The 22,885-nt window shown below is 42.5% G+C and overlaps 1 protein-coding gene across 4 annotated transcripts; it reads right to left on the bottom strand.

The window, feature by feature from the left end:
• Positions 1–257: 257 nt before the first annotated feature.
• Positions 258–22,659, bottom strand: TXNDC15 (thioredoxin domain containing 15). 4 transcript variants are annotated; one of them, XM_059917121.1, is made up of 5 exons: positions 22,392–22,659; positions 13,578–14,065; positions 4,745–4,908; positions 2,675–2,805; positions 258–1,000 (listed from the first exon to the last, which is right to left on the bottom strand). In XM_059917121.1, exons 1-5 carry the CDS (start codon positions 22,657–22,659, stop codon positions 804–806), a joined length of 1,248 nt encoding a protein of 415 aa, XP_059773104.1. In that variant the 3' UTR covers positions 258–803. The 4 variants fall into 4 exon arrangements, with proteins under 4 accessions (XP_059773104.1, XP_059773105.1, XP_059773108.1 ...); XM_059917122.1 differs by having other exon boundaries at positions 13,578–14,009; positions 22,349–22,585; XM_059917125.1 differs by having other exon boundaries at positions 22,349–22,526.
• Positions 22,660–22,885: the final 226 nt, after the last annotated feature.

Here is a 22,885-nt window from a genome sequence, read left to right as displayed (position 1 = left end):
TTTTAGAAACAGCTTTTCAAAAAGTTTATGTAAATTACATGTTATCTCTTTTCTACATGTATCCTAAACTAGACTAGAATCAACTTGTGGGCAACAACAGTACTTTATATTTCTTTTGAGTCTCACTAAACCTAGCACAATTCCAAGAACATTTTAAGGTTTAATTAGTGCATGCTGATTAATATCTGCCTTACCCAGAAACAACTTCTTAAACCACTTCAAATGCTTTCAGTAAAATCAGAGATCATGAACACCAAGGTATTTGACTCTTTATTTTCCCATTGGTTGCTACTTGTAAGGGCACACTTATCGATCCTAATTATTCTTCCCATAAAAGAACACTTTCCTGCTTACTGACTCTGGGAGAGAAATGGCAAATGAACAGAAAACCAACTTTCTTAGACATATACAAGAAATCAAGTCTTCTAAAACTATAATCTGAAAGTCCTATTTCTGCCTCTATATAGTAAGCATACTGTCATTCTACTCACTATTCCACCAGAATACATCTTCACATGTCAAACTGGATTACTCACTTAAGTACTGGGTAATGTTCAAGTAGTAAAAACAAGAATTTTTACTGAATGTTATGGAATATTTTTGTATTTGCTTATTATAATACTAGTTAGAAACAACAGTTTATAATTTTTTACACATTCAACAGTTCAACAAACACATGATTCTTTCAATCTGACTGAGGTTGTAAGTCAGCGCTTCACTGGAGAAAATGTATGAAATTGCAGCGTTAATTTCTGAAATGAAGGATTGAAATTCTTCTTTCCAACTCTCCTTTGAGTCTATCACTACTCCGCATGTTCCTGCTCTTGTCCTGGAATTAGCCATCGAATACTCTCAGTTCGAACGGTAGCATACATAATAAAACTAATTAAAAAGAATAAGGAAAATACAAGCAACCAGTCTACATTTTTTATCAAAGTGCTGGGAAGAGGACCTATTTGGTCAGCTTGAGTTACCACCACATTTTTCTTGGCTTCTATACCTGGAAGAGAAATCAGTTGTTTCAAATGAGATAGAAAACATACCCGCTACAGAATTTTCTTAAGTATTCTGCATGGTATGCAAAATGATATGCAGTCTTAAAATAAACACCACAGCTAGTATATCTGGGATGGGTTTCACTTGCCTGTCAGTGCCCTTCACCCCACCACATCAAAGAAGCAGGAATCCATTCAGCTGTTCAAAGCTAAAACACTAGAATTTCAGTGAACTCACCAGAAAGGTCTTAGTGCACTGTATGAGTTGTCTTTTGTTCTCCTTCAAGACCAATGTTCAACAACTAGTAAAGCTATTCTCAGGAGTCTACAGAATGTTTTCACAGGGTAAGTAATGCTAAATTCAAAATGCTTTTAAATAATTTACTGAAAGAATTGTTAGGGGACTTCCCTGGCAGTCCAGTGCTTAAGACTCCACGCTTCCACTGCAGGGTGCGGGTTCATTCCCTGGTCGAGGAACTAAGATCCCGCATGCCATGTGGCACGGCCAAAACAAACAAAAAAAAGAGTTAAGCTGAGCTCATTTAAAAAAAAAAAAAAAGAAGAATTGTTAGAACAACTAACCACCACTGGGATCAGTGATTACCAAAGATGCTGTGACTCCTAGATTTCATTTGGTTCTAAGTTTTCTGAGAGCACTGAGCAAAATGGCTCCCCCTGTCCATATCAATCTAAACGACAACCAGGGGTCCAGGACAAGACTTGGAATAACTAACTACCTGGTAAGAAGCCTTTTATTCCTATGAGGTAACTCAGTTCTTTGTTCTTCTGTGTTAGATATAAGTCATTACATGCAGCTAAGAATATATGGAAGGTATGTTATAATTTTTATTTACTTCCAGTGAATATATTTCAGGAAGTAGAGGGGTGCTCATAACTGAGGCATTAAAGCTTTTGAGGAATGAATTTTCCAACAAAGGAAATTTCATCAATGTACAGTGCTCAAAGTTTTACAGGATAAAAATAAAGCCCTATGTTTCGGCAAATATTAAGGAATTAAAACAGCATCTACAAATGAATTAATAAATAGAACTCTATACAGCAATAAACATGAATAAAACACAACCATACACAACAATGCAGATGAATCCCATAAACATAATGGTCAGTGAAATCAGCCAGACATGGAAGGATCCATACTGTAGGTCACCATTAATATAAAAAGGTCAAAAACAAGGAACACTAACTATGGTGTTAGGAGTGAAGATGGTGGTTATCCTTGGGGAGGACAGGAGTGACAGTGCTGAAAGGGGACTGGTGATGTTCTCTTTCTGAGTACTGGTTACTCAGGGTGTTCACTCTGAAAATTCAATGCCACGTACACTAGTGATTGATGCATATTTTTGTGTAAATATTATACTTAAATGAATAATGTATGTAAAACAGTATCTAGAGGTATATAGTATGTGAATTTTATCTCAATAAAGCTGTTATATTTTTTAAAGGTATCTGTAATCATATTAGTATTACCTATTCATGTTAAGCTTGCCACTGACTGGGAGACATTTAACAGGATCTTAACATTTCATTAGAAAAGAAGTTTTATATCCCAAAGCCAATCTTGAATCCTTCACTTAAGGATAATACTGTAGCAGATGCGAACCCACAGAAGGCACATTCCTCCAGCAATAAAATGTCTTCTTCTACAGTGTTCTACATACCTGTCTGGTTAAAAATGAAGATTTTCAGCGTTTCCAATGTTCGGTCTGTATGATTAAATCTAGCCATTGGTTTAGCCCCTTGAAATAACAAGATGTTAGGTACAGCTACAGTGCCAAACCTCGTAGAAAGGCTACAAGAGAGAGAAGTCAGTCAGAAAACCTGAATTGACAGTGGGCTTCCTCACACAATTACCATATCAGAATGGATGGAAATAAATGAGAAAGGATCAATTTCCTGTGGCCTATGGAGGCTTCTGATATTGAAACAATAGGCTTGTAGTTTCTCCTGACAGCCTTCCTCGTGGGTCATGGTTGGGGGCATTCGTGTTCTGTTCTGAGTTGCTTTCTATTACAACATGGAGCTGCCCATGACACAATTATTCCACTAGTTCTGTTTTTAACAGCCAAAATAGATCAGACCAGAAAATTCTAATTTATGAACAAAGCACACTATGTCAATTTACCTAACAGAAGAAATTTCAGACTGCAGAATGCCCATCTCCAACCCTCATAAAAGATTCAACTTAAGCATTTAGGTTAGTGAGTTGGTGCAAAGGAATCTACAACCTAACAAACACACCAGGAAGTTCACAATTAAGGCAGGACAATTCAGAATTAATAGGACCTGAGCAGTCCTGTTTCACTTTTACAGAATACAGAGTAGTGGTATAAGCTCCAGAGTCAAAACGCTCAGGATTCAAGCCTCAGTTCTGCCACTGAACCAGCTGTGTGACCTTTGGGCAGATTATTTAACCTTTTTAAGCCTCAGTTACCCCCAGAAGTAAAATGGTAATATCGTATGATCAGGATTTTTTCTTTTGTAAACATGCTGTAACATAAATATTAACATATGAGGCAAACACATGTCCCATGCCATACAGTAAGAGCGAGTATCCTCTATTCTCCATAATTGAGGCACCATACCAGGCACTGAGAAGGACGCATGGAGATGAAGAAGGAACAGAGGAGATGATAAAAGCCTGCAGGGATTGGGGGACATGGGGGTTAGCATCAGGCCCATAACCAAACAGTACTGAGCAGGTGCTTGGAGCCAGTCCTGCTGGCTTGGAGGCAGTGAAGAGCCCAGTCAAAGCTGGACAATGACCTTGAATGTCCTTCCAATCAGTCTGTAACCTTCGGCCTGGCCACTGAGATCTTTCCCTGAAGGCTTTGTGGGAATTACTAATTTGTTGAGCAATTTCTTTCTTCATAAACAATTTCAGGTAAACACTGGCAGTTCCATTACCCACCCTGAAAATCAGTGCCTCATTTTCACCACCAACTTGACTATCTTCCAGACTTTCCAAATTTATTCATACACAACCTCCTTGTGACCTGCTAATAAGCAGCATCTGACTTAGAGGAGGAGGGGAGTACACAGTTTATAACCCCAGGCACAGTCACAGGGGAAATATACAACATCTGCACAAAGTTCTTTGTAACTTACCTTACTGAACATTCAGAAAAGACAAAACCCCACTGAACAATATGAAAGAATATAAAGCAAGGGTAAATGTATTTCAAAGGCCTAAAATAATTCGTCAAATTTATTGAATGTCTACTAAGAACACGCATGCAAGAATAAATGTAAGCATGAAGAAAGAAAAGGAAGGAGGGAAAGAAGGAAAGAAAAAATAAAAAGGAAAGAAAGAAATCAGTAGACATAAAACGGGTGCCGAGAGTTAGGCTGCCAGGGTGGGAACCTAAGCTGCAGATGAAAGTCACAAAGGAAGACCCTACTTAGGATGCTAATTTTGCTAATTCAGTCTGGCCCAGACCCTAAAACATCCTCTGCCCCCACCCCTGCCATCAGGCAGAGCCATCACTGAATTCCACCACGCAGAGAACAGTCTTTCTTCTCAAGGGGCCTCCAGAAAGTCTCCCTCGGGAATGTGACAATCCTCACTAGTCACACTTGTTTCTCCCTCCCTCGGTTCCATTTCAAAGCTCAAGCTCAAACCTACTTCCTCTGCTCCTAACTTAACTGATTATGACCTCCAAGTAACTGCAACCATCATCCAACAGGATGAGGCAGAAACTCCACTAAGAGAAGATACTAAGGCAAGATACCTGCTGTGCTGAGACGCATCCAGTGCCAAAAAGTGAAGAGCTGGAAACGCCCGGGGCAGAGAGTTAAAATGAGGAGCCAAACTGGCAGAAAATCGGCACCAAGGGGTGTAAAACAGGACTAGAGTGCAGTCACTACCGTTTGGGTTGAGAAAATCCATAAGGTCCTGTGGCAAAAGAAACAAAGTGTTAAAGTCAGCAGTACAGGATGTGTACTTTTTCTGGAAGGATACACAAGAAACAGGAACCACCGCTGCCGTCAAGGGAGAGGAGGTAGGGGCAGGGACGGGAGGGAGACAGTAGTACAGCTCCCGAAGAACCTTCTGGATTGGAACCATAGGGATCCATGGGTCAGCAGAAAAGTACTATCAAATGACATGTTATAAACTTTCCTCCAAGGTTTCTTTTTATTTTTTTTTATTGAAGTATATAGTTGATTTACAATGTTGTGTTCATTTCTTTTCCATTATGGTTTATCAGAGGATATTAAATACAGTTTCCTGTGCTATACAGCAGGACGTTGTTGTTTATCTAATCTCTATGTGATAGTTTGCGTCTACTAATCACAAACTCCCAGTCTATCCCTCCCCCACCCCCTTCTTCCTTGGCAACCACAAGTCTGTCCCCTATGTCTGTGAGTCTGTTTCTGTTTCGTGGATAGGTTCATTTACGTTGTATTTTAGATTCCACATATAAGTGATAGCATATGATATTTGTCTTTCTCTTTCTGACTTACTTCACTTAGTCTAATAATCTCTAGGTCCATCTATATTGCTGCAAATGGCATTATTTCATTCTTTTTTATGGCTGAGTAATATTCCATTGTATATATGTACCACATCTTCTTTATCCATTCCTCTGTCAGTGGACATTTAGGCTGTTTCCATGTCTTGGCTATTGTGAATAGTGCTGCTATGAACATAGGGGTGCATGTACGTTCTTTTTTTTTTTTTTGGCTGCACTATGCAGCATGCAGGATCTTAGTTCCCCAACCATGAATTGAACCTGCACCCCCTGCAGTGGAAGCATGGAGTCTTAACCACTGGACCGCCAGGGAAGTCCCAGCATGTATTTTTTTGAATTATAGTTTTGTCTGGATATATGCCCAGTAGTGGGATTGCTGGATCATATGGTAGTTGTATTTTTAGTTTTTTGAGGAACCTCCATACTGTCTCCATAGTGGCTGCACCAATTTACATTCCCACCAAGAGTGTAGGAGGGGTCTTCCTCTAGGCTTTCTTAATATTACTATAGAGCAATTTTAATATTTTTCATAATTCATCAACTCATATACTAAGTACTCACAGGGTACAGGCCACGGTCCCAACTTTGGAATTCTGCGTCTCATACAATCTAACAACATTATTAAAGCACTGTGGTCTCAGGCCCAAACTATCATCTCAGCAGCTCCAAGTCTGTACTAAGCAGTCAGATCCATGTATTTGAGCAAAGGTTAGTTCAGTTTGAGGGTGCACCATCCATGCCACCACCAAAACTCAGACTGCTCAAACTGCTTTCTCCTGGTCATGTGTGTGACACCCATTAAAAGGCCACAGAGCTGAGGCACAGCATTCACCAGGCACTGAGGGGAGGGTGCAAGGCCAGTGCTGACACCTGCCTCGGAGGGGCACTCAACATACCATATGTACCCTCATTTAAAATAAGGAATCACACGTCTCAGAGCTAGGATTCTTCTCTTACATAAGCAGCCTGAATTCATTCTGCTCTCTGGCTTTAACAATCTTACAGAAAATGTCAGTCAGTATCCCAGTATTGTCTTTAGACTCACCATTTAGCCAACTAGCTGGAAAAGCATGGCTGGGCTGGACAAATTGGTCAGCTCTCAGTCCAGAGTAAACACTAGATTCACACTCTTTGGAGGAAAAAAAACTTTTCACCAATATAACATACTTCACGGAGGTATAGAACCAAGATGGTCGAGTACAAGGACATGATCTCACTCCTTCTTGTGAGAACACCAGAATCACAACTAACTGCTGAACAATCATCGACAGGAAGACACTGGAACTCACCAAAAAAGATACCCCACATCCAAAGACAAAGGAGAAGCCACAGTGAGACGGTAGGAGGGGCGCAATCACAGTAAAATCAAATCCCATAACTGCTGGGTGGGTGACTCACAAACTGGAGAACACTTATACCACAGAAGTCCACCCCCTGGAGTGAAGGCTCTGAGCCCCACGTCAGGCTTCCCAACCTGGGGGTCCAGCAGTGGGAGGAGGAATTCCTAGAGAATCAGGCTTTGAAGCCTAGCGGGATTTGACTACAGGACTCTGACAGGACTGGGGGAAACAGAAACTCCACTCTTGGAGGGCACACACAAAGTAGTGTGCACATCGGGACCCAGGGGAAGGAGCAGTGACCCAGTGAACCAGACCTACCTGCTAGTGTTGGAGGGTCTCGGGCAGAGGCAGGGGGTGGCTGTGGCTCACCATGGGGACAAGGACACTGGCAGCAGAAGTTCTGGGAAGTACTTCTTGGCGTGAGCCTTCCCAGAATCTGCCATTAGCCCCACCAAAGAGTAGGGTAGGCTCCAGTGTTGGGTCGCCTCAGGCCAAACAACCAACAGGGAGGGAACCCAGCCCCACACATAAGCAGACAAGCAGATTAAAGTTTTACTGAGCTGTGCCCACCAGAGCAACACCCAGCTCTACCCACCACCAGTCCCTCCCATCAGGAAACTTGCTCAAGCCTCTCAGCCTCATCCACCAGAGGGCAGACAGCAGAAGCAAGAAGAACTACAATCCTGCACCTTGTGGAACAAAAACCACATTCACAGAAAGACAAACAAGATGAAAAGGCAGAGGGCTATGTACCAGATGAACGAACAAGATAAAACCCCAGAAAAACAACTAAATGAAGTGGAGATAGGCAACCTTCCAGAAAAAGAATTCAGAATAATGATAGTGAAGGTGATCCAGGACCTCGGAAAATGAATGGAAGCAAAGATCGAGAAGATGCAAGAAATGTTTAGCAAAGACCTAGAAGAATTAAAGAACAAACAAACAGAGATGAACAATACAATAACTAAAATGAAAACTACACTAGAAGGAATCAATAGCAGAATAACTGAGACAGAAGAACGGATAAGTGACCTGGAAGACAGAATGGTGGAATTCACTGCTGTGGAACAGAATAAAGAAAAAAGAATGAAAAGAAATGAAGACAGCCTAAGAGACCTCTGGGACAACATTAAATGCAACAACATTCGCATTACATGGGTCCTAGAAGGAGAAGAGAGAGAGAAAGGACCCGAGAAAATATTTGAAGAGATTATAGTTGAAAACTTCCCTAACATGGGAAAGGAAATAGCCACCCAAGTCCAGGAAGCGCAGAGACTCCCATACAGGATAAACCCAAGGAGAAACATGCCGAGACACATAGTCATCAAATTGGCAAAAATTAAAGCCAAAGAAAAATTCCTGAAAGCAGCAAGGGAAAAATGACAAATAACATACAAGGGAACTCCCATAAGGTTAACAGCTGATTTCTCAGCAGAAACTCTACAAGCCAGAAGGGAGTGGCCTGATATACTCAAAGTGATGAAAGGGAAGAAACTACAACCAAGATTACTCTACCCAGCAAGGATCTCATTCAGATTCAATGGAGAAATCAAAAGCTTTACAGACAAGCAAAAGCTAAGAGAATTCAGCACCACCAAACCAGCTCTACAACAAATGCTAAAGGAACTTCTCTAAGTGGGAAACACAAGAGAAGAAAAGGACCTACAAAAACAAACCCAAAACAATTAAGAAAATGGTCATAGGAACATACATATCGATAATTACCTTAAACGTGAATGGATTAAATGCTCCAACCAAAAGACAAAGACTTGCTGAATGGATACAAAAACAAGACCCATATACATGCTGTCTACAAGAGATCCACTTCAGACCTAGGGACACATATAGACCGAAAGTGAGGGGATGGAAAAAGGTACTTCCATGCAAATGTAAATCAAAAGAAAGCTGGAGTAGCAATACTCATATCAGATAAAATAGACTTTAAAGAATGCTACAAGAGACAAGGAGGGACACTACATAATGGTCAAGGGATCAATCCAAGAAGAAGATATAACAATTATAAATATATATGCACCCAACATAGGAGCACCTCAATACATAAGGCAACTGCTAACAGCTATAAAAGAGAAAATCGACAGTAACACAATAATAGTGGGGGACATTAACACCTCACTTACACCAATGGACAAATCATACAAAATGAAAATAAATATGGAAACAGAAGCTTTAAATGACACAATAGACCAGATAGATTTAATTGATATTTATAGGACATTCCATCCAAAAACAGCAGATTACACTTTCTTCTCAAGTGCGCATGGAACATTCTCCAGGATAGATCACATCTTGGGTCACAAATCAAGCCTCAGTAAATTTAAGAAAATTGAAATCATATCAAGCATCTTTTCTGACCACAATGCTATGAGATTAGAAATGAATTACATGGAAAAAAAAGTAAAAAACACAAACACATGGAGGCTAAACAATACATTACTAAATAACCAAGAGATCACTGAAGAAATCAAAGAGGAAATCAAAAAATACCTAGCGACAAATGACAATGAAAACATGACGATCCAAAACCTATGGGATGCAGCAAAAGCAGTTCTAAGAGTGAAGTTTATAGCTATACAAGCCTACCTCAAGAAACAAGAAAAATCTCAAATAAACAATCTAACCTTACACCTAAAGGAACTAGAGAAAGAAGAACAAACAAAACCCAAAGTTAGCAAAAGGAAAGAAATCATAAAGATCAGAGCAAAAATAAATGAAATAGAAACAAAGAAAACAATAGCAAAGATCAATAAAACTAAAAGCTGGTTCTTTGAGAAGATAAACAAAATTGATAAACCATTAGCCAGACTCATCAAGAAAAAGAGGGAGAGGAGTCAAATCAATAAAATTAGAAATGAAAAAGGAGACATTACAACAGACACCGCAGAAATACAAAGCATCCTAAGAGATTACTACAAGCAACTCTATGCCAATAAAATGGACAACCTGGAAGAAATGGACAAATTCTTAGAAAGGTATAACCTTCCAAGACTGAACTAGGAAGAAATAGAAAATATGAAGAGACCAATCACAAGTAATGAAATTGAAACTGATTAAAAATCTTCCAACAAACAAAGTCCAGGACCTCACAGGTGAATTCTATCAAACATTTAGAGAAAAGCTAACACCTATCCTTCTCAAACTCTTCCAAAAAATTGCAGAGGAAGGAACACTCCCAAACTCATTCTATGAGGCCACCATCACCCTGACACCAAAACCAGACAAAGATACTACAAAAAAAGAAAATTACAGACCATTAGCACTGATGAATATAGATGCAAAAATCCTCAACAAGATACTAGCAAACAGAATCCAACAACGCATTAAAAGGATCATACACCATGATCAAGTGGGATTTATCCCAGGGATGCAAGGATTCTTCAATATACACAAATCAATCAATGTGATACACCATCTTAACAAATTGAAGAAAAACCATATGATCATCTCAACAGATGCAGAAAAAGCTTTTGACAAAATTCAACACCCATTTATGATAAAAACTCTCCAGAAAGTGGGCACAGAGGGAACCTACCTCAACATAATAAAGTCCATATATGACAAACCCACAGCAAACATCATTCTCAGTGGTGAAAAACTGAAAGCATTTCCTCTAAGATGAGGAAAGGAGAAGGATGTCCACTCTCACCACTATTATTCAACATAGTTTTGGAAGACCTAGCCACGGCAATCAGAGAAGAAAAAGAAGTAAAAGGAATACAAATTGGAAAAGAAGAAGTAAAACTGTCACTGTTTGCAGATGACATGATACTATACATAGGGAATCCTAAAGATGCCACCAGAAAACTACTAGGGCTAACCAGTGAATTTGGTAAAGTTGCAGGATACAAAATTAATGCACAGAAATCTCTTGCATTCCTATACACTAATGATGAAAAATCTGAAAGAGAAATTAAGGAAACACTCCCATTTACCACTGCAACAAAGAGAATAAAATACCTAGGAATAAACCTACCTAGGGAGACAAAAGACCTGTATGCAGAAAACTACAAGACACTAATGAAAGAAATTAATGATACCTACAGATGGAGAGATATACCATGTTCTTGGATTGGAAGAATCAATATTGTGAAAATGACTCTACTACCCAAAGCAATCTACAGATTCAATGCAATCCCTATCAAATTACCAATGGCATTTTTTACGGAACTAGAACAAAAAATCTTAAAATTTGTATGGAGACACAAAAGACCCCAAATAGCCAAAGCAGTCTTGAGGGAAAAAAACCAAGCTGGAGGAATCAGACTCCCTGACTTCAGACTATATTACAAAGCTACGGTAATCAAGACAATATGGTACTGGCACAAAAACAGAAACAAAGATCAATGGAACAAGATAGAAAGCACAGAGATAAACCCACACACCTATGGGCAACTAATCTATGACAAAGGAGGCAAGGATATACAATGGAGAAAAGACGGTCTCTTCAATAAGTGGTGCTGGGAAAACTGGGCAGTTACATGTAAAAGAATGAAATTAGAACACTCCCTAACACCATACACAAAAATAAACTCAAAATGGATTCGAGCCCTAAATGTAAGACCAGACACTATAAAACTCTTAGAGGAAAACATAGGAAGAACACTCTTTGACATAAATCACAGCAAGATCTTTTTTGATCCACCTCCTACAGTAATGGAAATAAAAACAAAAATAAACAAATGGGACCTAATGAAACTTCAAAGCTTTTGCACAGCAAAGGAAACCATAAACAAGATGAAAAGACAACCCTCAGAATGGGGGAAAATATTTGCAAACGAATCAACGGACAAAGGATTAATCTCCAAAATATATAAACAGCTCATGCAGCTCAATATTAAAAAAACAAACAACCGAATCCAAAAATGGGCAGAAGACCTAAATAGACATTTCTCCAAAGAAGAGAGACAGATGGCCAACAAGCACATGAAAAGCTGCTCAACATCACTAATTATTAGAGAAATGCAAATCAAAACTACAGTGAGGTATCACTTCACACCAGTTAGAATGGGCACCATCAGAAAATCTACAAACAATAAATGCTGGAGAGGGTGTGGAGAAAAGGGAACACTCTTGCACTATTGGTGGGAATGTAAATTGATACAGCCACTATGGAGAACAGTATGGAGGTTCCTTAAAAAACTAAAGATAGAATTACCGTATGATCCAGCAATCCCACTACTGGGCATATACCCAGAGAAAACCGTAATTCAAAAAGGCACATGCACCCCAATGTTCACTGCAGCACTATTTACAATAGCCAGGTCATGGAAGCAACCTAAATGCCCATCGACAGACGAATGGATAAAGAAGATGTGGTACATATATACAATGGAATATTACTCAGCCATAAAAAGGAATGAAATTGGGTCATTTGTTGCAACATGGATGGATCTAGAGACTGTCATACAGAGTGAAGTGAGTCACAAAGAGAAAAACAAATATTGTATATTAACACATATATGTGGAACCTAGAAAAATGGTACAGATGAACCAGTTTGCAGGGCAGAAATTGAGACACAGATGTAGAGAACAAACGTATGGACACCAAGGGGGGAAGTGGCGGGGGCCGGGGGTGGTGGTGGTGGTGTGATGAATTGGGCGATTGGGATTGACATGTATACACTGATGTGTATAAAACTGATGACTAATAAGAACCTGCTGTATAAAAAAAAATTTAAAAAATAAAACAAACAAAAAAAAAACCATACTTCGCAACCTAAGTGTCCATCGACAGATGAATGTATAAAGAAGATGTAGCACATATATACAATGGAATATTACTCAGCCATAAAAAGAAATGAAAGTGAGTTATTTGTAGTGAGGTGGATGGACCTAGAGTCTGTCATACAGAGTGAAGTAAGTCAGAAAGAGAAAAACAAATACCATATGCTAACTCATATATATGGAATCTAAAAAAAAAAAAAATGGTTCTGAAGAACCTAGGGGCAGGACAGGAATAAAGATGCAGACATAGAGAATGGACTTGAGGACACAGGAGGGGGAAGGGTAAGCTGGGACGAAGTGAGAGAGTAACATTGACATATATACACTACCAAATGTATAACAGATAGCTAGTGGGAAGCAGCCGCATAGCACAGGGAGATCAGCTCGGTGCTTTGTGACCACCTAGAGGGGTGGGATAGGGAAAGAGGGAGGGAGGGAGACACAAGAGGGAGGGGACATGGGGATATATGTATATGTATAGCTGATTCACTTTGTTATACAGCAGAAACTAACACAACATTGTAAAGCAATTATACTCCAGTAAAGATGTTAAAAAAAAAAAATATATATATATATATATATGTATAAAACATACTTCTCAGGGAGATGACTAGTCTAAACAATGCTAAATTACAATTTTAGTAATTCAGATATTTTATTTTTATGCCTCCATAACAAATACCTCATTTAGAAGAAGAAGAATGTTATGATTCTGATACCAAGCACCTATCTGTCCACCGGGATTTTTATCATGAGACTTGGTGGTGAGATTAACCCAAGGCTGACTAGGTTTAGGCCGCCTAAAAAGCATATTCGACCCTAGTTATATCTCCTCCTTTTCCTACAAACATCACAGAAAGCCAGGTGAATTTTCACTGATGCAGCCATTAAATGCTATCCCACTTACAATATGATAAAGATTATGACTCCCCATTTGAAAGCTGATAGAGTATTAAATCGTAAAATCAATGTGCAGAAAAGGAGAAAAGCACTAAATACTTTTGTCTTACCTGTGACATATTTAAAATTTTCAGAGTGAAATTTTCTAATCCCGTCACATTCCTCTCCTCACAGTTCACCTTCGGGGATTTCAGACTTTCGGTGGTGTTGGCGTCCTCTGTCGGGGGTGGGTCAGATTCCACCACTTCGGGCTCTGCGTAGTACTCCTCTTCTCTCTCCGGGAAGCTGGCTCCAGCGCTGTCCAGAGAGAAGAGGCTCTCCCGGGGGTTGCACCTCGAGTCCTCCTCCCCTCCAGCCCTGCAGGTGCCGCCGCCGGGCTCTGGGCTCAGTTTGTCCTCGGCTTCCCCAGGAATCACAGACAACATTACCATGTGTTCACCATCAGCGTCCAGCCCCAGCACTGCCTCGGCCTCTTCTGCAGACAGGTCCTGGCCCACTGGGTCACGGGAAGGCACCTCCTCACTCGTGTACCCAGCCCCCACCTGGAATGGGTAAGCAGGCTGCTCCTCTGACCATAAGTGACCTCTTTTCTCTGCAACTAAAACATGCCACTATGTTCACAGTCACATCTAACTTCAAAATAAATGAATCCCAAAGAATTACAGTTCTCAGATATGAAATTTTCCCCTCCAGAGTAAAAAGTTACCTTCCCATTAAACTATCACAGAGCCACCCATCATTCTCCAGGTCATGAAGAAGATCACAAGGAGATACGAGATTAATGAATGCCAAGAAGTGGACAAACACATAGCTTCATGCAAAACCTGCTGCTTGCCATGCGGATTACAAGCAAAAACATTCCACTGCAGACATCCAATTAGGAAAATATAATACAAACACTTTAACAATTTAGTTTCTTTGATGAGACTATCCAAGAAAATAATGATGGCTTTATGGAAGACTCTACCATGGCAAAGCATCTTTGCACCCATTATAACAGCTCTGTGAGATGGGCAGCACAAGGGTTATCATCCCGACTTAACAGATGAGGTACCGAGAGGTTCAGTGTAATGCCCAACGGCACACAGCCAGTAAGCAGCAGAGCCAGGTCTAAGAGCGAAGTCTTCTGACTGCTACTCCAGAGCGGGCCTTACCCTCCCCACATGATACCTCGGTGGGCTGCTGGGCCACACTGCCCGAAGAATGCTACTAGAGCCAGCTCCTTCCCGAGGTGGCCTCTACAGCTGACCTCTGCTCTCCTGCCTGCTGCCCTTGGGCTACTGCCCTCAGGAGTGCTAAAGGTGCACCAAGCAGAGCAGGGGCAGCAGCAGGGAGAAGAGGAGGAGGATTTTCCTCTCACTTTGGAGCCACTAGATGCGGCTTGGGCCAAAAGTTCAGGTAAGGGGAGAGTCCTGGACAGTCTCATACATCCATCCAGCAAGCTCCACTCACCTCTGTACAATGACTCCTGCCCTCCACCTCTCATGATCTCAATGACAGCCGCCAGACTCCAAGCCAGGCACTGACCAGGGGAAACGAATGAGCCCAGCTGCACTCAGACAAGCCCACCATATGGCTGGGGAGCCACCAGCTGTATAATGAGCTCTGCTTGCAAACAGCATGTCTAGCAGAGTGTGAATGACCAACTGGCTTCAAAGCTGGGGAGGGATCTGGGAACTTCCTAAGGTATGCACATTTGTATAACATCTCAAAGAATATCTCCATAGATGTTTGCAGGTTCATTCAGCAATTCAAAAACACTCTCTGGGAATTTGCTTCAGGCTAAGCGGAATAACAGGAACCAGATTTACTCTCCCTCCTGAAACGACCCAAAAAACAGCCAAATATGTGAAACAACAGTTTCAGGAGACTAGCAATGAGACAAGGAAGGACAGTGAACAGGAAGCAAATGAGAAGAGCCCTACAAATGCTCTAGCTTACTGCCTGAGAGAGTTCCTGCCCTGTCTCAGGGAGGGCCCAGCTGACTTCTCGAGTTGAGATGGAACTGAGGGTCCAGAAAGACCAAGAAGCTAGAGTTTGCAGGACAGAATACTGGAGATGGGAGAGCTGCAGAAAGAGGACTCTGGAGATCCGTGGAGGGGGCCCCGCCTTGAGTATACTGGTCCGCACATGCCTGTAAGTGAACTACCCCAAGCCAGGGAAAGAACCACTCAAAGGGATTAGAGGTAACAGTACCCAACAGCCACAGAAAGCTGGGAATAGTACCTGTCCCCACCCACTAGCCTGGGAAACCTCCTAAGTCACAGGGCACTGGGGAGAGTACGCGGAAGGGACTTGCCTCAGCAGTGGGGCCCAATTAACCCTAAAGTAAATACAGCTCTGCTTCCATCTAGCAAACCTTAAAAGTGAGAATCAAACTGTGTTCAAGTAACTTAACTGTATCCCAGAACAAAGCTCAAGAATATTTATAGGAATACTAAAATATCTAGCACTCAACCAGGTAAAATTTACTTCTGGCATCCAATCAAAGATTACCAGGCATGCAAAGAAGCAGGGAAATTCTCATTATCTATAATGAGAATAATCAACCAAACCTGACCCAGAACTTGTACAGATGTCAGAATTATTAGATGAGGCTATCAAAACAGCAATAACTGCATTACATATGTTTAAAAAGTTAAGTAGATATAGAGAACATAACATACAAAAAAAGACCCAAATCAAAATGCATATCAAAACCACAATGAGATATCACCTCACACATGTTAGAATGGCTATTATCAAAAAGACAAGAAATCGGGCTTTCCTGGTGGCGCAGTGGTTGAGAATCTGCCTGCTAATGCAGGGGACACGGGTTCGAGCCCTGGTCTGGGAAGATCCCACATGCCGCGGAGCAACTGGGCCCGTGAGCCACAACTACTGAGCCTGCGCGTCTGGAGCCTGTGCTCCGCAACGAGAGAGGCTGCGATAGTGAGAGGCCCGCGCACCGCGATGAAGAGTGGCCCCGGCTTGCCGCAACTAGAATAAGCCCTGGCACAGAAACGAAGACCCAACATAGCAATCAATCAATCAATCAATAAATCTTTAAAAAAAAAAAAAAAAAAGAGCTAGGCTGGGGTGTCCTGGGGAATAAAAAAAAAAAAAAAAAGACAAGAAATGACAAATGTTGGTATGCATGTGGACAAAGGGGAACCCTTGTGCACTATCAGTGAGAACGTAAATTGGTGCAGCCACTAAGGAAAACAGTATGGAAGTTCCTCAAAAAATAAAAAACAGAACTACCATATGATCCAGCAATTCCACTTCTGGGCATTTATCCAAAGAAAATGAAAACACTCACCTGAAAAGGTACATGCACCCCCATGTTCACTGCAGCATTATTTACAAAAGCCAAGACATGGAAGCAATTGATAGATGCATAGGTAAAGAAAATGTGAGATATATATACATATATTTGTATATGTATATGTGTGTGTATATATATATATGTATATGTATTATGTGTATATATATGTATATGTATATATAAAAAGAATATTATTCAGCCATTTAAAAACAAGAAATCTTGCCATTTGCGACAAGATGTACAGACCTTGAGGGCATTATGCTAAGTGAAATAAATCAGAGAAAGACAAATACTGTATTATCTCACTTAAATGTAGAATCTAAAAACCAACAAACAACAACAAAAAACCCACAAGCGCATACAGAAAACAGTTTGGTGGTTGACAGAGGTGGTGGGTAGGGGGTGGGCAAAATGGGTGAAGATGGTCAAAAAGTACAAACTTCCAGTTATAAAATAAGTAAGTCATGGGGATAGAATGCACAGAATGGTAACTATAGTTAATTATACTATACTGTATATTTGAAAGTTGCTAAGAGAGTAGTAAACCTTAAAAGGTCTCATCCAAAGAAAAAAATTGTATAACTGTGTGTGATGGTGGATTTTAACCAGACTTATTGTGGTGATCATTTTACAATATATATATATATCGAATGATTATGCTGTACAACTGAAACTACTATAATGTTATATATCAACTATATCTCAATAATAATTTTTTAAAAGACCCAAATTATACTTCTAGCAATGAAAATTACAAGGTCTGAGATGAAAACTGCACTGGATGGGATTCATAGCAGATTAGACATTACAGAAGAAAAGAGTAGTTAACTTAAGGCATAGCAATAGAACCAATACAAAATGAAATACACAATGAAAAAAAGAATCTCCCCCCAAATTAAGAGTGACAGTGAGCTGTGGGACAATTTCAAGTGGTCTCATGTACAGATAATTGGAGTACCCAAAAGAGAGAAGTAAATGGGGGAAAACAGAAAAAGTAATTGAAGAAACAATAACCAAAACCTTTACAAACCTGATGAAAACTATAAATCCATAGATCCAAGAAACTCAACAAACTACACCAAGATACATCATAATCAAACTGATCAAAACCAGTGACAAAGAAAAAATCTTAAAAGCAGCCGGAGAAAAAAGACATGCTATGTATAGAGGAACAAAGACAAGGATGACAGCAGATTTCTCATTGGAAACTGCAAGCAAGAAGAGCAGCATCTTTAAAGTACTGAAAGGAAAAAAACTATAAACCTAGAATTCTATACCCAGCAAAAATATCTTTCAAAAACAAAGGCAAAATAAATACGTTTTCAGACATACAAAAGCTGAAACAATTCATAACCAGCAGACCTACATGACAAGAATCTGAAATGAACTTATTCAGGCAATAGAAAAATGATACCAGATGGAAATGTGGATCCACACAAAAGAATGAATAGCATCAGAAATGGTAACTACATAAATAAATATATACAATTCTTTCTGAAAGTCTAGCTCTGAAGGGGAAAAGAAAGACCCAGTAGTTGTTATGGGCAGGCAGGGGACTAAGGGAAATTTTCATTTTGGTTTTTAGGACACAGGAGAAATTTAAGGATATATAAAGCTCATGGGAAAGTGAGTAAGCAGGGAGAGGTGACAATACAGGTTAGAGAGGGCAGAGTACAGGGCTTGAGAAGCAAGATAGGTCCTTGACAGAAGAGGGTCAAGCACTTCTTTGCCTATGACCTAGACAAGGGGCTGGGTGCCTGGGCAAGGAGCTCTGTCAATGGGGTGCGGATGGCAGTCTTTCTGTAGCCTTTGGTTGATAAACATGTACTGCTTGTATAATCATAAGTAAAAACAAACAAACATGTTTACTAGATCGTCCTTAAGTCAGAGCAGGAAATGAAGCCAGAGAGGCTAAAAGTCTGGAGAAGAACAAAGGGTGCCAGATTTGGGAACAACTCTACTCCCAAATGCACCAGCTCTGCAGAGATCTTCTCTCTCTGAACCTAATCAACATTCTAGGTCCTCTAAAGTAAATGGAGAATGCCAATATCCTAAAAGAATCTCAAGAGAAAAAAATCAGGGCACAAAATAGAATCTGGTCCTTCTGATCACCTTCATGTAAAACTGGATAGATGTCCCTTACAGAAAATCAAAAGGAAGTCTGAGTGATGCAGAGAGCTAGAATTTTGAGTCAGGAGTGTTGTTTTTCCCTCCTGTGAAGATATTTAAGTAGAGAGGACAAATTAGGAACAAAAAAAAAAAATTCTCACACCCTCAGGTACCATTTTTATCATTTAAGCATTGGGAAGAAAGGAAACATTGAATTATTCCACTCTAAGAAATGACCTACCGTGTGAGAGCCATTGAACCCTCCCATGGTAATGCGCCTTTTAAAAGAGATTGCTTCGCAATGTCAATAATCTGATTATAGTTTGAGCCATGCATAAAGTGGAAATTATTGCACTCCTGGCAGCAAGGAATATGTTTGGAGAACAGGGGCGAGGGCACCACTCCAACTCTTGCCAAGGAGCCCTAGCCTGGGTCAGCTCCTTCGTACCCTTCCAGTTGTTCTCAAAAGACTCTCTACCAGCCACAGGTTTTTTTCCAGAATGGCTTCTGTGGCAGGGGAGCCGACTGGGGAGGACCAAAATCAGCTGGGGGTTAGAGGGGCAGCAACCCGTACTTTCCATAGGAAATTTTCAGTGTGTGCATCTAACAAATGGAGAAACTACCACTGAAAGGCAGACATTCATAGGGCTACCATGCAGATTAAATGAGAAAAGACGTATATGGTCCCTGGCACATGGTAAGCACTCCATAAATGGCTACAGTGATGGTGATGATGATGATAATGGTTATGACTGATGTTTACAATTCAAAGAGATGGACGGGAACCACAACCAGGTCCTATTAATTCCTCTGCTAAATACGCTCTGGATCCATCCACTTCTCCCAACCCACTCACACCCCTCAGCCCAGGCCACAGTCATCTCTCACTTGGACAACTGCTGCAACCACCAAAATGGTCTTCCTGGTTGGCCCTCTACCCCCTCTCCAAACCCTTCTCCTCACAGCATCCAAGTGAAAATGAAAGTCAAAGGCAAATGTGATCATGTCACTCCCCTGCTAAAACACTTTCAGTGGCTTCCCCCTACGCTGTGAATGAATCCATGCTCTGTAGCATGACTACCAGGCCCCAGGTGATAAAGCCTCTGTCCATACTCCCAACAGGTGCCACTAGACATTTCTGGTCCCTGATCACTCACACCCTCCTCCCCATACCTCAGAACTGTCCTGAGGGCTGTTTCTCTGCCAGGAGCCCTCCCTCCACTCCCTCTCTTCTTCTGGCTAATCTGACACATCCTTCAGATCTCACCCTAAACTTCACTTCTGTGAACTTCACCCTCCTAGACCCTCATACCAGAAGGGTCTCCCATTACAGCATTCCATAATGCCCTGGGGCTCTCCTTGAAGCATTTTCCACTCTTGTGGAAAATTTACTTAATTATTTGTGGTCATTTAATGCCTGCCTTCCCCATCAGACAGGAGGGTGGATGTATTTCTCTGCTTGCTCTCCACTGCACCCAGAGTGCCTAACAGAGCATATGGCATATGACGGGTGCTCAGTCAGAATCTGCTAGTTGACTGTCTAGTGAAGACAGGTGTGGGGTGTTGAAGTCCAGGATTGGCACCCGTTCCTTGACACCTGGACAGCACTGCCACCTCCAGTTGCTAATTTGCCAGTGGTATCCTCTGCAGAATAAAAGCCTTGGATTTTCAGCCACCCCCAAAAGGAACCAGCTGGTGAAGCTTCCTCAGTCCTCACCCCATTCATGGCCTGGCCATGATGACCAGTGACCCACCCCATGGCTGGTGTTATCCTCAGGTCTGTATGACGTGACCCTCCCTGCCAGGTAGGCTCACTGACTGCCGAATCAGCCAGGGTTCTGCCAGGAAACAGCACACGCAACTTGGACAATTGGAGGAGAACTTAATAAAGGTACCTCCAACATGTGAGCTGGGTGTAGAGAAACCAAAAGCAACGGTAAGGAATCCCAAGGTCAATAACAGCAGAGGGGGAGCCAGTTACCACTCATAGACCTTAAGAGTCCAGAGGCAGAAGCCTTGAAACAGAGAGGACAGCCTTCTAGAAGCCCTAACTTTCAGTGGAGGGACACAGCCAACCTGTGATATCCCCAAGGGAGGGAGCTGAGAGAATCAATACCCTGACCTCACTCTCCCTTCATGCCAACACAACAGAAGCCAGAAGACAGAAGAGCCAGTTGTTTATTCCATACCGGACAGCTACTCAGGGCACAGAGCAGGGTGGAGAAGGCTGAAGAATGATCTGAGAGACAAACAGAAGATATCCAGCACATGCTGTCCCCTCTCTGAGGCTGGTGGTTAAGTGTAGCGACAGAGAAATGTAGTACAGAGGTTTGACTGTGAGGTCAGGCAGACAGAGGCTTGAATTGTAGCTTCTCAACTTCTGCTGTTGGACCTTGGTAAAAGACTTAGGGGATGCTGAGTCTCAGTTTACTCATCCATCAAATGGGGACAATAACAACATACATTTCATAAGCATTTAAAGACTAAATAAGATGATGCTCAAAAAGCACTAAGCACACTGCCTGGCACATAATGAGTGTTTTCATTACTTTTCATTACTCAGCAAGCCGGCTCCCCTGCCTCTTTCCAGGACACGGCAGGGAAAGGAAGGATCTGTGTATTCCTGTTAAGTTTTGAATGACAAGAAAGGCCAAAGGGTCTGGACTTTAATAGGGCTCTGCGGAGTGGGGCAAAGAAGCAATGGGAGTGAGGCCTCCACTCCTGGGCCCAGCCATGCCTCCAGGTGGCTGCCTTCCCCACGGAGGGACCCTGAGAGCATGCTCTGGCAAGCAGCAAGTTACCCTGGGAGTCTGCTGTGTTTTTCTCATCTGTCCTTCACAAGCACCTGAGCAAAAGTGACCTTCTTAGGAAAGTGGTCCAGCAGGCTGCAAAGTAAAGCATGGGCTTTGCAGTCAGAGGTACAGGCTCTGCCAATTAGCAGAATCGCAAACGTAGGCAGACTACTTAGCCTCTCTGAGCTCAGCATCTTCATCTGTAAAACACGGATACTCACGGAATCTATCTCATAGGATCGGTGGAAGGGCTAAATAAGATAATGATAGAAAGCACTATGCACAGTTCCTGGCTCCTAATAAGGGCACCCTAGAGGTCGGCTATTCGTTATGATGATTATCATTAATAATAAAGTGCTCAGCACATGGGGGTACGCCTCAGTAAGCGCTAATACACGGTTCCTCCCGACTGAGTCACCTGCTCAGGGGCCTGAACATGGCCCGGGCATCCCGCCCCGCCGTCCCCTACCCCGGACCGCGAGCGGGGACCACCGGGGGAAGGAGGTCGGGATAACCCGGGGAGAGGCGCTCTAGGGGGCGCCAGGAAGAGGCGAGGCGCGCAGCGCGGGCCTTCGCGCAGGTAGAAGAGCGTCGCCCGGGGAGACAGCCACCTCGCCGGTCATTTCACGCACAGCCGCCCGCGCCGCCGCCCACGGCCCCAGCCCGCACTCACCCTCCTGGCCGCGGGCGGGAGGCCCCAGCACCCACAGCAGTACCTGCCACCAGCCAAGGAGCCGCATGGTGCACGGCGGGCAGCGGCCCCACCACCCAGGCCGAAGGGCAACCGGCGCCCAGCGACGCGAGTCGCGCTCCTTGCCGGCGGAAGGCTTGGGGAGGAGAGCCCGGGAGCGCGGGCGCGGCCCCGCGCCGCCATCTTAGCAGCTGGCAGCTGCCGCGGGCGCCATCTTGGAGCCGGGCGGCCGCCTCTGGTCTGTGGCCTGTGCCGTGGGGCTCGGGGCTGTTTGGGAGCCAAGCGCCCGCCATCTCAGGTCTTTTCGAAGTTTCCTGACCCTCAGGTCCTGGGCGGGGTTCCGGCAGAGGCCCGTTGCCGTCTTTCTTCACCCGGCAATCGGGGCCGGGCGGCCGGCAGCACACCCTGCGCCCGCCCAGCGCTTCGTTCCCGGGCCCGAAAGGCCTGGAAGCGTCCTCCTGGAGTGCCCCATCCAGGGTCAGATCCCTTTCCTCACCCATATTATCCTTACCAGGTTGC

Source organism: Balaenoptera ricei, chromosome 3 (assembly GCF_028023285.1).
Source record: "Balaenoptera ricei isolate mBalRic1 chromosome 3, mBalRic1.hap2, whole genome shotgun sequence".
In the NCBI taxonomy this organism is placed as follows: domain Eukaryota; kingdom Metazoa; phylum Chordata; class Mammalia; order Artiodactyla; family Balaenopteridae; genus Balaenoptera; species Balaenoptera ricei.
Note: the sequence above shows the minus strand (reverse complement) of the source record. Positions and strands in the feature narration are given on the sequence as shown.